This window comes from Sinocyclocheilus anshuiensis, unplaced genomic scaffold (genome assembly GCF_001515605.1).
Source record: "Sinocyclocheilus anshuiensis isolate Anshui unplaced genomic scaffold, SAMN03320099.WGS_v1.1 scaffold881, whole genome shotgun sequence".
NCBI classification, from domain to species: Eukaryota; Metazoa; Chordata; class Actinopteri; order Cypriniformes; family Cyprinidae; genus Sinocyclocheilus; species Sinocyclocheilus anshuiensis.
Genome location: NW_015558695.1, coordinates 1,755,415 through 1,772,419, shown reverse-complemented (window position 1 = coordinate 1,772,419; position 17,005 = coordinate 1,755,415). Strand labels below are relative to the sequence as shown.

General features: G+C 35.3%; 1 protein-coding gene across 1 annotated transcript in view; it reads left to right on the top strand.

Annotated features, from left to right (window-relative positions):
- The first annotated feature begins 533 nt into the window (after positions 1-533).
- Positions 534-17,005, top strand: part of cntn3a.2 (contactin 3a, tandem duplicate 2) — a 75,883-nt gene continuing 59,411 nt past the window's right edge. Inside the window, exons 1-2 of the mRNA XM_016477694.1 lie at positions 534-885; positions 14,092-14,228. Coding sequence (XP_016333180.1) covers positions 14,174-14,228 — 55 coding nt within the window. The 5' untranslated portion in view covers positions 534-885; positions 14,092-14,173. The remainder of the gene's footprint in view (positions 886-14,091; positions 14,229-17,005) is intronic.

The following is a 17,005-nucleotide window of genomic DNA, read 5'->3' as shown; positions in this document are numbered from 1 at the left end:
TATATATATATGTATGTATGTATGTAATTTATTCCCAGGATGCAAAGCTGAATTTTAAGCAGCCATTAGCCCATGTCTTCAGTGTCACATGATCCTTCAGAAAACAGTTATTGCTGCTTAATATTTTTTTTGTGAAAACCATAACACACTACGATTTAAAAGTAAGATTGTATTTTTTATTTATTAAAAATAAATACTTTTATTCAGAAAGCACTTATTAAATTGGCCAATAAAGACATTTATAATGTGCAATAAAATGCAATATTTTATTTTATTTCATTCATTCATTACTCACACGTAAAAAGAAATCGTTAATGGAACCACTGGAGAAGCAGAATCGTTAAGGGGAAACTGGAGCCAAAAACGTAAAAATTCCTCATGGCTCCCTTCTGTATTCATAACGGCCAGCTGTGCGCTTCGGTTAGAAGGTGGCGCTGTTGTTCATAAAGTGTGTCTCTCCAGTCTTTCGCTATCATTCTGCTGATTTGCTGGACCCAGCGCTGGCTGGACACGCTGAATGTAAATCTGGCCGCAAACAACGTCTCTCTCTTTCTCTGTATGGCTGTGAATCCAGCGAGGTGAGCTTGGCACAGGAGAAGGGACTGTCTTGGTTTGCGCGCAGTTTGCAGACAGATTTGCGAGCGAGCCATGCTGGAATATATTCAGGGGTGAAGAACCGAAGGAGAAAGGGCGAAACCCTCCTACAGCCTGCGCTTTCTTCTCTCTCTCTTTCTCTCTGTCTCTATCTCTGGACGCAAGGACTTGGGCAAAATGGTTTTTCCGAAATCTCAGTGACTGCGATGTCAGCACCTCCCGTCTACCGCTTGTGGAGCACAGACTGAAGAAATACACGTACTGAGAAAAGAAAAAAAACACGTTAGTCGGGTAAAGTAGACATTTTCATATCAGAATTGAGCGTTTTGTTATTATAATTGTTCTGTCTGCTCGTTGTTTCACCTTGCATGGCTTTCAGGTTCACCCGTATAATTCCGTGTCATTTATTGCTGCATTAGAATTCACAGTGAATCAGTGATTGAAGCAGCAGATGCTTTAATCAGCAGGTCAAATATTAGTTCACCCATCAGCTCGTGTTGGTTTACTGTTAAACCGCGTGTGCTGAATGATGCTGATTGACAGGGTTGGATCTGACAGACACGGATATGAGGAGCTCTGCAGCAGTGAAGTTCAGGTAGAGCTTCAGCTGCGCATCTCCTGCAGAATGCACAGGTGCTCTGCTGGTGTGTCAGGAAAGCCCCTGGAGAGAGCCTGACATTCAGAACAAAAGTGCCTATTTACATTACAATGTCCTTACACCAATCGCATTTTATATTAGCCATAATAATGCTATTAGATTAGCCTATATATAATAATAATAATGTATACTACACTGTATAAAGTAGTAACCTGCATGCCTTAAAAGAGCCATTTCTACCTGATTTAACCCATAAAATTAGTTTTGTTGGTATAAATGAATGTATTTAGTGTATGTATTAGTTTATTTAGTGATGTTAAGTCATAGTCATTTTAGTGTATGTATTAGTTGATTTAGTGATGTTAAGTCATATTAAAACCAGGTTATCAACATTTTATACACACACACACACACACAGTCTGGTTAGCTATCCTTGTAGGGACTCTCCATAGGCGTAATGGTTTTTATACTGTACAAACTGTATTTTCTATCGCCCTACACCAACCCTACACCTAAACCTAGCCCTCACAGGAAACTTTCTGCATTTTTACTTTCTCAAAAAATCTAATTCTTTATGATTTATAAGCTTTTATACCCATGGGAACCTCAATTTAGGTCCCCACCATGACACGAGTCCCCATGAGTCTGTGTGTATTCAGGTTTAAGTCACCACCAGGATATATAAACCTGTACACACACACACAATATTTCTTTTTCCAAACATGCATACTTCATGCATTCATCAGTAAAACCACTTAAAATTCCAGAAAGGAGGATAATGGACATTGTAGCTTTGTGAAGTTCTTGAAAAGTAGTTGAATGAGAACTTAAGAAAGAAAGATAAACAAGAAAAATCCATAATAGTTCTTGCAAGAATGTCATTTTTACCAAATACATTTCTGAATCATGTACTGTTAGCTTTTGTGTGAAGTGTATTTACAAGTAGCTCAGCACGGTACGGTAACTATATCCATAAAGTACATGTTGGGTTCTTCTTAATCACGTAACATGAATAATGTAAAAAATAGCATAAATATATCCAAAATGCCTGTTTGTGTTTCCTGAAAGTGTGGTGATATTGTATCAGCGAGGCATTTTATGTTTTTTTTATATTTTTACTTCTCATATGATAACACTTCATGATGCTCTGTGGTTAAACTGATATCATGCTCTCTTCGAGAGCAACCACTTCCTCCAGAAATGATACTTGTAATATGGCTTTGCATTTTTAATGTGAACTTTTAGTTTTTAATTTCACTTGAATTATTCATCTGAAGTATGCATGCAATATGAGAAGCACATGGAGTCAAGAGAAGTCAAGAAATGTCCCTCACTTTCCGCACCGCTTAGAAGTGCCAAGTGTCCTTTCATCTCGCAGCCACAGATTTAATATGAATCCGCGATAAAATTCAGCCGAGAACTCTATATGCATTCTGCATTGCATGTGAGGAGAGGCTGAGATTTAATTCAGCATTTTGCTCATTTCATTCCACACGTGTGGTGTAAAAAAAAAAATCTGTGGACCTTTAATAATACTGCAGCTGTGAAATGAAGTCATTCATCGCCACAGACAACTTGCGTAAAATTCACACCATGGAGAATCTTCAAATGACCTTTATATATGTGCGCTCCCCTCATTTTATTCACGCCAAGAACTAAATTGCATTTCAAATAATTTCTTGCGGAGTCTATATGGCACAAAAACAAGTAATTCTAGGTATCTGTTAGCATAAGTGCCCTTGTGGGTTGACATTTTTAAAAAACGGCGTTGTTCTTAAAACTCCTCGTGCACAGGGAGCAGCCATGATGAGACTTATTAGTCGTCTAGTCATGTAGGAGTGGGAAGAATTCTGTGTCCTGAGACCTCTTTCCAAAGCTGCCATTCGTTATCCTAATGAGTGTCTCCGACTTTGGGCTTAAGGGAGCAAATAAATTAAGGACAAACGCATGCCTACTCTAATTACAACAGATCAGCACTTAACAACACAATGTGACAGAAAAATCCGGAAAGACACTTTTTTTAATGGAAGGTTTTCACGATTTTATCATTTACAAAATATGGGTTGTTATAAGTACCTCCATTTTCGGCTAAAAGTATTTTGTTTGTCAGTAAAAAACACTTTAATAGCTCTTCTAATTTCCAGAAATGAGGTTTAAATGGATTTGTAGCTTTGTAAAGTTCTTGGAAAGAACTAAATAAGGTCAGTACTTAGGAAAGAAAGAGAGGAAGGATAAAAACATAACAGTCCTTGACAGAATGCAATTTTTATGGAAATAAGTTTCTGAATCATGTACACATTTGTCTGATGTGCTCTCATTGATTTTAAACGCAGGAAAACTAGGTTAACCCTGTAAAGTCTAATATTAAATAGATTTTTTTTTTATGGAACAGTTTACTGAACCTTTTGACAAAATATTCATATATGTATCAAATATGATACATCAGACTTTTATATAGTATTATATTGAGAGTATGGAACACATACTCAAGGAGGAAAAAACACCTCAGTTTCATTCAGATGCCCAAACCGAGTAAAATGTGCATATATACTATTTGATACAGTTGCTAATATTAATATGACCAAAAGTAAGATTAAATTCTTACATAAAATGCACATAAATATCAGGTGCCACTCTATTTCCTAATATTTAAATGCTTTTGCGCTGTAGTTTGTATTGTGGGGGTCAAAACATATTTCAATACAATGCAATGATGATTGAGAGATGAACAAATAAATATTCTTCAAAAGCCTGATGCATCATGCTTTTTCTAAAAATGATGTATAGTTAATCAAGGAAACCTATTGCTTCAGTTCAGTAAATGTTCATTTTGAAATAACAATATAAAAGTTATTCTTGCGGTTACTTAAATCATTGAAGATTTCACAGCAAGACCATGACCTGAAGGGGAACATTTTTAGTTACATTAAAAGGCCTTTTATCTTGCTAAAAAAGTATGAACTATCAATCAGACGAAAGAAGATGTATAGTAGATTGTGTACAACAGGTTTTTCAGCAATGTTTTGATCATGTTGATAATTTAGTGGCCTTAGAAATTCACATATCAGATCAGGTTTTTTAATGTCGCCGTGACTGAAATACACAAATATTAAAATCTCTTGCATCGCTCTTGTTTTATAATTTGTATAGTTTTGTGTTGTTCCTAGAAACAGTATGCATTCATCCGCCCTCTCTCAATTGCTAGATTGGTCATCTCACCTGCTGCTAAATACAACCCAGCTGTTCACCAAGCTGTTCATCAAACATTTATTCATAATTTAAAAAGGAAAAAACAGACATCACGTAGGAAAATAGACTTCACCCGTTACAGTAATGCAATAATGTGCACATTTATCCCAAATCTCGCTGGTATCAGCATCGGCACACGGCTGTTTCTCTGTCGGGAATGGTTTTGATAAGTTGTCTTCTATGCATTTGCTTAAACTAACATGTCACTATGAGATGCAGTTGTCATTTGTTTTGATGTAAAGTGCCTACAGGCAAAGGGACAGAGTGAATGATGATTATCACAAATCTGTGCCTCTGTGTATCGCTTCCCTCGCCGCTGCCGCCAGCCTCATCTGCTATTTTGATGATGTGCTCCGGTACCCATAGAGGCCACTCTCTGGTTCCAGAGAAAGAGAAAGCAATTGATAGGCTGTTATTAATGGCTTTGTGTTTCAGAGGGATAGCTTCACTCGTCACCACCTGAGATTAATATTGCCACGTCCACTTCAACTGTGCCTCAACGTCGGGCATTGCTCATCGCTGTATCTCTCCATTTGCTGGGTTTCAGTTTGACAGTTGGTGTTAGTAGGTCACTAGGGCTGACTGATATATTTTTATATCCTATATCCTGTGTGGTATATAATGCCTTTCTGCTAAGTAGATTCAAAATGTTTAATGCAAGAACTAAAATGTAATTTAAAAATGTAATAATTTTCATTTGCACTAATATAACAAAATGTTAAAAAGCATTGAAAACTGAGATAGATAGATAGATAGATAGATAGATAGATAGATAGATAGATAGATAGATTTTTTTGATTATGATACTGTATTATTACTGTGGTATGCAACTGCAACCACATGTTCTGGACTTGGAAAATGTCTTGTCCATGTATGTAGGAATGTATTTGCTTCTGTCATTGTGCATTGTCCTTGAACTTGGGAAAGGCGCTATATAAATTAAACTTATTATTATTATTATATCTGCTCACATACAGTAAAACATTTTAATACATAAAAAACATAGATGTTGAAATAAAAATTTTAATCAAATCTTAGAAATGGACAGTTTGAACTGAATCACATAAATGGAATCATTTCAAAAATGTTGTTTTTGGCACTTAAAGGGATAGTTCACCCAAAAATGAAAATGACCCCATGATTTACTGACCCTCAAGTAGTGCTGGGCGGTATACCGGTTCATACCGAATACTGGTGTTTATTTTTGTTATGATATGCATTTTTAAAATACCGCAATACTAAGAATATTAAGAATGTCGCTTAAACAACGTTCGGAACGCGACACTGTTTGAAAGGTGTAACACCCGGTCATGCATGAAAAAAAAATACCGTCATGTACCGTGAAACGGTATAATTTTGAAAAATACCGTGTAATAAATTTTTGGTCATACCGCCCAGCACTGCCCTCAAGCCATCCTAAGTGTATATGACTTTCTTCTTTCAGACGAATACAATAGGAGTTATATTTAAAAATGTCCTGGATCTTCCCAGCTACTGTATATAATGGCAGTGAATGGTGATCAAGATTTTGAAGCTAAATAAAGTGCATCCATCCATCATAAAAAAAAATGCTCCACATGGCTCCGGGGAGTTAATAAAGGCCTGTTTGTGTAAGAAAAATATCCAAATTTTAAACTTTATAAACCATAATCTCTTCTTTTAAATCTTTTAAATCTTCATAAAAGCAGCCAGGAAATGATCAGCTCGTTTATCAGAGAAGGAACAGAGCGGTGAAGAATAAAGGTAGATTATGTGAAAAATAATGCGTTTTTTAAAAAACGAAGCATTAACACGTTAGACTGCACCCCATAAACACAATCAAGCCTAGAACAAAACCAGTCAACCACCCCTTTAATTTGTGAGGTTTTGTTTTGCTTTCTTCACCGTGGTTCCACGTTCATCACTGCATTAGTGCAGTCAAAATGGCTGAAAAACTAAATTCGAATTTTGTACTTAAATATTATCAATATTCAATTTATGTTCGAATTTAAAAGGCATAATTTCAGTTAGGGGGAAAAAAGCTTTTGGCTTCTCTCCTGAGGCCACAAGAGGGCGCATCGAGCAAAATATTACTAATGCACGTTTCTTCAAAGCAATAAAATAACATGACTATCTTTGAAAAAAGTGCATGTTTAAATGAATGTTTATAAAGCATAGTCATATAAAAAAAAAATTTTTTTTTTCATATAAAAAAAAAATGTAATATAAAGCATTGCATATATAATTAATTAAGTAGCTTAAACAATTAGAACCAAAACAGCATCATGTATGTATAGTTTAATACAAAGGACCAAAAACCAATCACAAAGAGTACTTTTTCATTTAAAAACATAAGATGCAGTGGGATGGGGAAAAAAGGCATAAATTCTTGAGACATGTTTTTTAAAAGTTCAACTTACATTAATTTTACATGGCTTTCTAAACATGCGGCTCTCGTTGCGAGACGTGAGTGCAACGGTGATAGATGTCCCTCTAGAAAATGTGATAAATATGCGTTCTGTGTGAACGGCTTGGATTCAGTTTTGCTATAAACATCTTCTCCGCAATGATGTTCTCTTTCTCCGAATTATTTTGAATGAACAGCGTAGCAGCGCTGCATCTAGTGGGTTCAACTGGATGGGCTAAGAAAAAGCATTAAAATGCAACGACACTTACATCGTCATCGCATCTTGTGTGCCACTGATGATAAGGCAGCCTGACACCTAAAATTCAAATGCAACGTTTTTGCATTCATATGTGGATTTTTATTCTAAATTCTATGAATATTCTAAATTTGAAAAAAAATTTGACAGCCCTACACTGCATTCGCCAACATCCTACGTCATCGGCTGGAACGCCACTCTCTCATGAGAGATTATGACTTGTAAAGTTTTAAATATGGATATTTTTTTCTTACACACATGCATCAATTCATAACCCCCCGGAGCCATGTGGACTACTTATTGTGAGGGATGGATGCACTTTTTTGGGCTTCAAAATCTCGACCCCCATTCCCTGTCATTGTAAAGCTTGGAAGAGCCAGGACATGTTTTAAGATAACTCTGATTTTATTCATATGAAAGAAAGTCATACACCTAGGATGGCTTGAGGGTAAGTAAATCATTGGGTAATTTTTTTTTTTTTAGTTTCAAGTTACAGTGAAGAATCTCGTAATTAGTCTTTTGACACCAAATTAACAGTTTATTCAAATTGTTGCAATATTGACAGTGTTATATCATTTAATAACATCATTGCAAATATTATTTGAATATTTGATACATTGCCCAGCCTTATATTGACGATATACTGTTCGTGTGCTTACATGCACAACAATACACTGAAAACTATAACAGATATATGCATGGGACATATGCACACTTAATAAGACGCTATAACATACAAATGTTTACATGCAGAGTAAAATCAGAGCAAAGGTCTATGCGTACAAATTGCTTTAAACAGTAATTAACAAGAACTGTTGTACATGACCTGAAATGCTGTCAGATTATTAAGCATAACCAGTGTAGGATTGTGCATGTCAACACATTTGACTTGAACATTAATATTAGCCAATATAGATTGATTTATTATTTCATTCAGTTTCTAGCATTACATTCAATTTCTAAATAATGATATATTGCTGTTCGGTGTCATTTTGTGACTGATTTCAGCAGCTTTTTAAAAAAAAAACATTTCACACCTGATGCCATTTATATATGTGTCGTTACATAAGGAACATAATAGATATTCATCTCTTGTTTCAGGCTCATTTCACGTGTCATCCACCCTGTAAAATAATGAAATAAATGAATACAAATATAACATCTGTCCCGCTAAACTGTGCTCAACAGCTTCGTAATTGAGAAAATCAGTCAGGCCGGCCAGCAACACAATAATTCCTCTTATACCCCGCAGAGGATCATCAAAACATAAACCAGCAAGATCTCACTCGCATATTATACAGAACAAAGTGTTGTGCCATGAATACGTCAGCTAACTAACCTATAAATGCAATGTTATGGGACAGTAACAGATTTATTTGTCACAAATGGACTGTCTGTCTGTGTTGCTTAGAATGTTTCTTTTTGTCTTAATGTCTCTGATATTTCAGTTATCTGAAGCACTTCAGGGCATCGTAATGCATTTTGTTACACTTGCTATTGACAGAATAGTGTCCTCAGGAGAGAAGAATACTAAAAGTCAATTTATTGCTACACTTGAAAATTTTTTTCATTACATTCTGTATCTCAGCTATATCAGCTTGGTTTGAGTGTTGCATTTAGGTAAAGATCTGGACTAGTGTTAATTTTGTTGGCGTTTTTTTTTCTTCCTTAGTTTTAGTCTTAGTCCTATGTTAAATGTCCTTTTTAGTTTTTTCATCATACTTTGTCAACCTGTCCTATTTCTTGTCTTAGACAAGTTTTGGTTGACTAAAAGTCTGGGAATTTTAGGCTAGTTTTAATCAATGAAAACTTTGTCATATTTTAGTCATGCTGTATAGTTAAACTGATAATCACAATTATTTTGCTCAAAATTGTAATCACGACTGATGTTTTTCTATTAAAACAACAATTAAAAGACTTTTCTATTGTTAATTTCTTACAAAAGTTGTGTGAGTATGAAAGCTTGTGTCTGGATAAAATATAATTAAAAAGATAATTGCAACTTTTTATCTCACAATTCAGACTTCTGATAATATATCGCAATGAACTCAGAATTGGGAGATGTTAACTCAGAATTTTAAGAAAAAAGAAAAAGCGATGTTGCAATTATCTTTTTTTAATTTTTAATTTTGTGGCAGAAACAGACTTTGATTCGTAAGTGCATTTATGCAGCAACCAAGATCGCAAACAATATAGCCAAAATCCATGTGTGGATTTATTCATCACTGAGAAGGTTTGATTGCAGATTTAGTCACAGCAGCCATGTGAAGGAACACAATGTTCTCATGGTTGCCAGGTTGTGAAGATTAAGTCATTCACGGGGCAGGAATTATGTAAGCTTGTTTTGTCACGGGATAAAAAATAATTCCATAGAAAATGTATCCTTTTTAAGAGAAAAGCTCTGATTGGGGGATTTAATCTCTTGACATCTGGCAATCTTTAGCATGGAAACTTATGGAGGCTTGTTAAAAACAATCTATATAATTTTCTTTCCTCTATTTGATGAAGAAAACATCACTTTTTTTGTTTTATTGAATTGTTTTAAAGTTTTATTTTTTAAACTACATTGTCTTTTTCGTCCATAACATAGTCACAGTTATTGTTTTAATGATGTTGGTGTCGTCTCATTGTTGTCTCGTTTTAGTCGCGAAAAAGCTGGTCAACAAACATTTTTCGACAGTTTTCGTTAATGAAACTCGCACTAATCTGGACGCATATACTGTACATTTAAAAGAGTGTTTTTGTATTGACACGTAATTATGTATAGTCAAGGAACAAGCAAACATAATCAAGGAATCAGTGAGTTGTTTGTAATGGAGTGGAGATGGCTCTTTGAAGCAGCCTTCGCTTCAGAGAGTTCGAACATTAAGCATTATTGATGCGGCTTTACATCTTCAGGGTGTTTTATTTGGAGGGATGTTGAATTGTTTGTATTAAAAGGCATTAAATTAGGCTGCAAATAACAGAGCCCCTAATTACACAGCGCACACTTTTCATTAATGGGAATGAACTAGACGGTTCAGTGTGATGAGAAGGTCTCACAGGCTCACTGCCGTTGAGGATTTCACTTCAAGACTGCTTAGCAAGAAGGAACATGACATGCAGTGTTCTTCACACAAAATCCAGACTATTTAAATCCCATTTTACACACTTCTGCTAAAACCAGCCTAAAACTTGAAAGATGAGGGGAATCCTTCCTGAGGCCCCACGCTCCGGCAGCTACATGAGATGGCAATAATTATCATTCTTGGAGTGCCCTTATAAGTCTTCAGTGGCCTGGATATTTCTCGGCTTTGTACGAGCGTGTGTGTTTTGTGCGTCAGTGAATTGTGTGAAGCGCTTCTCTGAAGTGTATTATGAGAAACTGACGTTGAGCGTCTTACAGCAGAGGTTCTTAACTGGTGGGCCGCAGCCCAAAAAATGGGTCACAGGTCTATTCTGATCAAACTCTGCGGTATGTGGGTGAAAATTAATCTGCCGTTTGGTAGAAACTAGTCAGATTAGGCAGGTGCCAACATGGACAGATTGTCTGACATGCTCTTATCCTTGAAAAGCACGGACAAAACTACACAAGTTTCAGTAAATATGACCAGCATAACATTAAATATGCAGTGCGATACATTAGGTATCATTTGCACCTTTTTACAAAGGTGTGTTTGAACTAAGAATCTGATGGTCCCTTCAGGCTGTAAATCAGCTGAATATCAAATGGTTCCATAGCTTCATGCTTTATTTTCTCTCCTCTTTACTGCTTAAGCTTTTAAGTGTTTATGTAGTTAATAAAGTCTTACTTGTATCACACTCGACGTTGTTCATTGTTTGCTCATAACTGGAGTCCCTTAATCATGCAGATTTATGCTACAGGCTCTGTGTAGAATTGTACAGTAAGAAAGTTATTTCCCTTAACCAGGAAATTAACGTTCTTAGAATCGACAGACAGTTGACCCTGAGAGGTCAAGTAAATACTTACAGCGGATCTAAATATTTATAATTAATTATAACTAGTTATGATTAATTATTCATATTTCCCCATGAGCTGATTCGCTACAGCAGCTAGGATAAACATGACTTGGTGCCATCCAGAAATGTTTTGTGCAGTAAATTATTTGCTTCTGAGAAAATAAAATAAATAAATAATCAGAATTGAGGAGATAGTAACCAAATACTAACCATATTTTCCATAGCGTAACAATGAATACAGTACATGCTAAATGTAAAAATGTAAATTTATTAATATGAACATTTCATATTTAATTCATATGAATTGTATATACAGTCAGTGTGTATTTATTTATTTATTTTGAATGAAAAACAGCAATGACAAATTAAAATTGCTCAAAAGTTACAGTAAAGGCTTTTTGTGTTGTTACAAAAATTATTTCAAATAAATGCTTTATATGCTTTTTTTCGCTTCATCAAATAATCCTGAAAAACATTAAGCAGCAAAATGTTTTTTAATAACATTGATAATGATAAAAATGTTTCTTAAGCAGCAAATCAGCATATTAGAATGATTTCTGAAGCATCATGAGACACTGAAAACTGCAGTAATGATGCTGAAATGCTCAGATGCTCAGATTTTATCGCAGGAATAAATTACATTTTAAAATATATTAAAATAGAAAACTGTTTCACAATATTACAATTTTATTGTATTTTGATCTTTCACAAAAACATTTAAAATATCATACCAACTCTTACCCAAAATTTTGAATGGTAATATTGTTCTTATTAACAATATAATATATGTATGTTGTTTTATTAATAAATGTATGTTGTTTGGTTCTATGTTGGATTGCAGTTTGATGCCCAGTGTAAAATCAAAAAGCAAAACCAGTTGAGATCCAGTGTTTTGAAATCTCTCTGTTCTCACATCAGCAGTACTACATCCTTCCCTCTGTCCTTTTTCACTGTCTTTGGCTCCATAAATTGATTTCAAATGTTGCTTGGCAGATTGGCATTGCAGAAAATAACTGACTGAACACCATCCAAACCCCATAAATCACTGGCTGTTGTGAGTTGTGTGTCATTTTTAAAAAACAAGCACACCCTGCAGACCATCACATCACTTACACATTGTAATGTGTACATCCTGACTCATCCAAAAGGTGATGGCCAACTGGCATAGGTTAGGACATAATTTTCCCTTTAACCAGACTAAATCTTCAGACTTTTTAACATTTTCTGCAGTAATTTTATGGTAAATGGATTGCTTCCCTATAGCATTGGTGAGTAAATGCATGCATAAGATGCATAATACATATGTTGTTTTAAGTTAAATGTTTACCAATGCAACATCTTGCTCAGAGAGACATTATAAATGCTTGGAAATAAAGCTTCATGTCCAAATGCAGTCAGCTTTATTACTCTGAATAAATTGTGATGCTTGTATTTTATGATGACTTTTTATTAACCAACATCCACTTCAGTCTCTTGGAAACAAGGACTGTTAAAAGCTACAGGACAGTGCAAATTCTATGGCTTTTTGCTAGAATTACAGTTTGCATAGGAATGAAGTGTGTATGTGTATATTGTTGAATCAAGTGTCAGTTTAATCAACATTGAAGTTGTTATCATAATGGCTTTAAAATGCATGCTGTTAACAAAAATGGTGTCATTGTTGAATCATTTACAGTTTCTATGCATGGAGATTTCAGATATAAAACGGTGACTCAGTAGGTAATGTTTTTTCATTAAAATCAGATGATTTCCCATTGATTCAATACGTGCAATATGTGGGAATAGCAATATGACAGTGAGGTGGCTTCATATGCTAGGACATCATGAGCAATACACTTTTCTGATTAAAGGTTTACTGTTTCTTTCACATATTTGGAATTTTTCTGACTGTTTCTGCAGGTTACATTGTTCCTCCAGCAGGAAGCGAGAATAGGTTGTCTTTAAGAGTCATTGAATCATTAACTGAACCAATTCAATCAGAAACAAACTGCTGCTACACGCATCATTTGAATCTCATGCTGACCACAAAACCGTGGGACAATTCAATACACTTGACATGTTTTAATGTAATAAAACAGTCATATTAAAAGATCAAATTAAATATACACCGTATGTTTATGCGTACTAAATAAAGGCAAGCAGATGTGCCCTGAGCTAAATTACACCTTAAGCGTTTTCTTTATAATAGTGAGAATATCAGAATTCAGAAGTCACGCATTGTGTTCATATTGTGGGTTCATCTGCTTGCCTATGCATAGTATTAATAATGTGTATACTGAGTTTGATCCTTCGATATTATTGTTTTAGGCCTGGTTTCACAGACAGGGCTTATATTAAGCCAGGATTATAGGCCTTAAATAACATTAAATTAGGACATTCAAGTAGTTTTTTTTTTTTTGGAATGTGCCTTAGAAAACATTATTGAGGTGCATCTTGATACAAATCAGTAGCACTGACATATTTTAAGACATGTCAGTGCAAATTGCTTTCAGTTAAGACAGCTCAAACATGCATTTTAGTCTGGGACTGGGTTTAAGCCTTGTCTGTGCTTAACCGGGCATTAATGTATTAAACCACATTAAGCTAAAATGCTTTTTTTGTGTTCATATTGTTTATATGGGTGCTTACTAATTGTGTATATAGATGATTAAATTACATTTTAAGTGAAAAGCATTCACATTTTGCATAAATCTGCAGACCTATTTGTTTATATTGTTGATTATAGGCTTTTTTTAATTGTGAAAATCTACTTTAGTTCCTCCAGCCAATCAATATCAATTTGCATCACGGTAAAGAGTATTGTTCTGAATTCAAGTGATCTCACTTGTGATCTTTTAAGCCACATTAGCTGCATTAGCGCTGTGATAATTTCACCCCATAATGCGTATTGTAAGCACACAGCAGCCACCTCTCATTACCTCATGGCTTTCTTTTGCATAAAAACTAATGAAAAAAAAAACTGTCAAACTGAGAAAGTTAACTGAGAAAAACAGACTGAACTACCTATAACAAAGTATTTCTAATTTTTCATAATTTGGTCCTCAACAGGTCAGGTGGTTTTCTCTTGAGAGAGCAGCTGTTCATTCACGGCGCACTGAATTCAAGTAACACTCGCCCCTGGCAGCTGAAGATGACGTTACTATGGAAACAGTTTTTGCTGCTATCAATCATGGAGTATCTTGCAGGTAAAATGAATTGGTAATTCCTTCCCTCTGTGGCTCTTGTGGTGTATTCACAACTATGTCTCTATCAACTTTAACTTAATCTTTTCTTAGGTAGACTGTAACAATGTTCTAAAGCTTGGAGTTAAAAAAGAGAAATCTGTATATATATGACAAGTGCTCCACAAAAAGCATCCTCTTGTTCAGTGAAGCATTATGTATGTGGTCAACCTGCTGGTGTTGTTGCAGCATTTGTTGCTATCAGCCCATATCTTGATTATGAGCGGAAGCCAGTAATAGACCCTGACGCACAGAATCAGGCTTACAGGAACAGGACGTGTTTTGGATGTGGTGAAAGGGCTTTCAATTAAGCTGTGCAGTCATTTTGAAAATTAATTGTGTTGTGTCATAGAAGGTTTTGGAGGCTTCGATACAATGTGTCCTCCAAGGAAATTGAACTTGTATGTCACAGTTTATGGCTCCGCTTCCTACAGATGTTATTTCTGTGAATAAGAATTCACTGAGAACATACAGCTCTTAAAGGGATAGTTCACCTAAAAATTATGCTTCTGTCAACATTTACTCACCCTCATGTCGATCCAAATCTGTGACTTTCTTTCCCAAAAGCACAAACGAAGATATTTTGAGTATTTTTACTGATTGCTCTTTTCCATGAATCCCCGCTGAGGCTTTCAAGCTTCAAACAGGATGCACCATAAACGTGGTCTGTACAACATGTGTGCTGTATTTCAGGTCTTCTGAAGCCATATGATAGCTTTGAGTGAGGAACAGATTGAAATTTGAGTCATTCTTCACCTCCTGTGAGCTGTTAATGGCTGTGACGGGATCATTGAGTCTGTGAGCTGAACTCGAGGACCAGTTTGATTTGTGAATGAATCATTCAAACTGGTTTTGTGAATTGAATGAAGCGATTCATTAAAAAAAATCCAACTCAAAAATGTATTTGTTTTATTAGGGGTGAAAATTGGATCTTTTATCATGATACCATCTAAAACAGATTCTCTGGGGGAAAAAAACAGCCAGCAATACGATATTTGATCAAAACATGCTCTGATTGTGATTTGATTCGATTTAGGGACCTGCGATTGATATATCGATATTACAATATTATTTTAACTCACCAAAATATTACATGAACATTTAATTGAACTCTCTGAAAATTACAAATCAAATTGGGACATCCATAACAAAAAAATACTCTTTAGTTTTAATTAATAGAAAAATTATTTAAAAAAAGATCATCAGTCATCTGATGACAGCTCATAATTGGCTTGTGCAATGAGATAAGCAACGACAAAAGTCAAAGTTTTACAGTCTTTTGTGCTCTCTAAGAATTCTAGAGTCTCTTCTGTACACACACATGCATATATATATAACCGTATTCAGCCTGTTCCTCAAACACAAGTTACTATTTTTTCTCTTTTTGTGGTCCTTTTAAAGCTCAAATATTCAGTCCACGTTTATTTCAATTGCCAACATATTCTTAAAAATTTCTTCTTTCGTCTTCTGTAGAAAAAAAAGAAAGTCATTGGACAGAATTGTCATTTGAGTTGAACTAGTCCTTTAAAAGTAACATATAACTGAATAGAGACATATTTCAGTTAGGTTCATTTTAATTTAATCATTTAGCAGATGCTTTTATCCAAAGCGACTTACAGTGCATTCAGGCTATACATTTTTACCAGTATGTGTGTTCCCTGTGAATCAAACCCACAACCTTTTGCACTGTTAACGCAATGCTCTACCACTGAGCCACAGGAATATTATTATGTTGAGGAGAGGATAAAAACTAGAAAGACACTTTACTGTAAAGTATAACTTCAATGTGCACAACGTAAATGCCATATGAGAGCACCTTAGTTCCCATTTTCTGAACAAATGTCACACGTAAATGTGAAGATTCCTGTGAATTTGCCGCTTTGATAACATCTTAAGCAGAAATTGAGTGATGCGAGCATAGCACTTGATTAGAACCCACACACCTGGTGTGATCTCACCACATATGGTCCGCGTTTCTGCACTCTTTATGCATGCATGTTACTGCGCAGCTTCTGTAATCTGCAGAATATTTACCCACAAACTGCTTTTTAAAAATTCTTAAAGGGATAGTTCACACAAAATGAAAAATCTGCCACCAGTTACTCACCCTCATGTTGTTCCAAATTTGTATGACTTTCCACTTCAGAAAACAAAATAAGATCATTTGAAGAATGTTGGTAACCAAACAGTTTTGGTTGACTTCTATTGTATGCACAAAAAGCCACTGTGATGTTTTGTGAAATATCTTCTTTTATGTTCCAGCAAATGATGACAGAATTTTCATGTTCAGATGAACTGTGCCTTTAAAGGAACACTCCACTGTTTTTGAAAATAGGCTCATTTTCCAACTCCCCTAGAGTTAAACAGTTGAGTTTTACCGTTTTCGAATCCATTCAGCCGATCTCTGGGTCTGGCGGTAGCACTTTTAGCTGTAGCTTAGCATAGATCATTGAATCTGATTAGACCGTTAGCATCTCGCTCAAAAATGTCCAAAGAGTTTCTATTGTTTTCCTATTTAAAACTTGACTCTTTTGTAGTTACATCGTGTACTAAGACTGACGGAAAATGAAAAGTTGCGATTTTCTAGACCGATATGGCTAGGAACTATACTCTCATTCCGGCGTAATAATCAAGGAACCCTGCTTGCACAGGGAGCGTGCTGGGGACTATTTTCAGGCGCTGCGTAATATCATTGCACCTGCTGCAACCATGGTTCCTTGATTATTATGCCGGAATGAGAG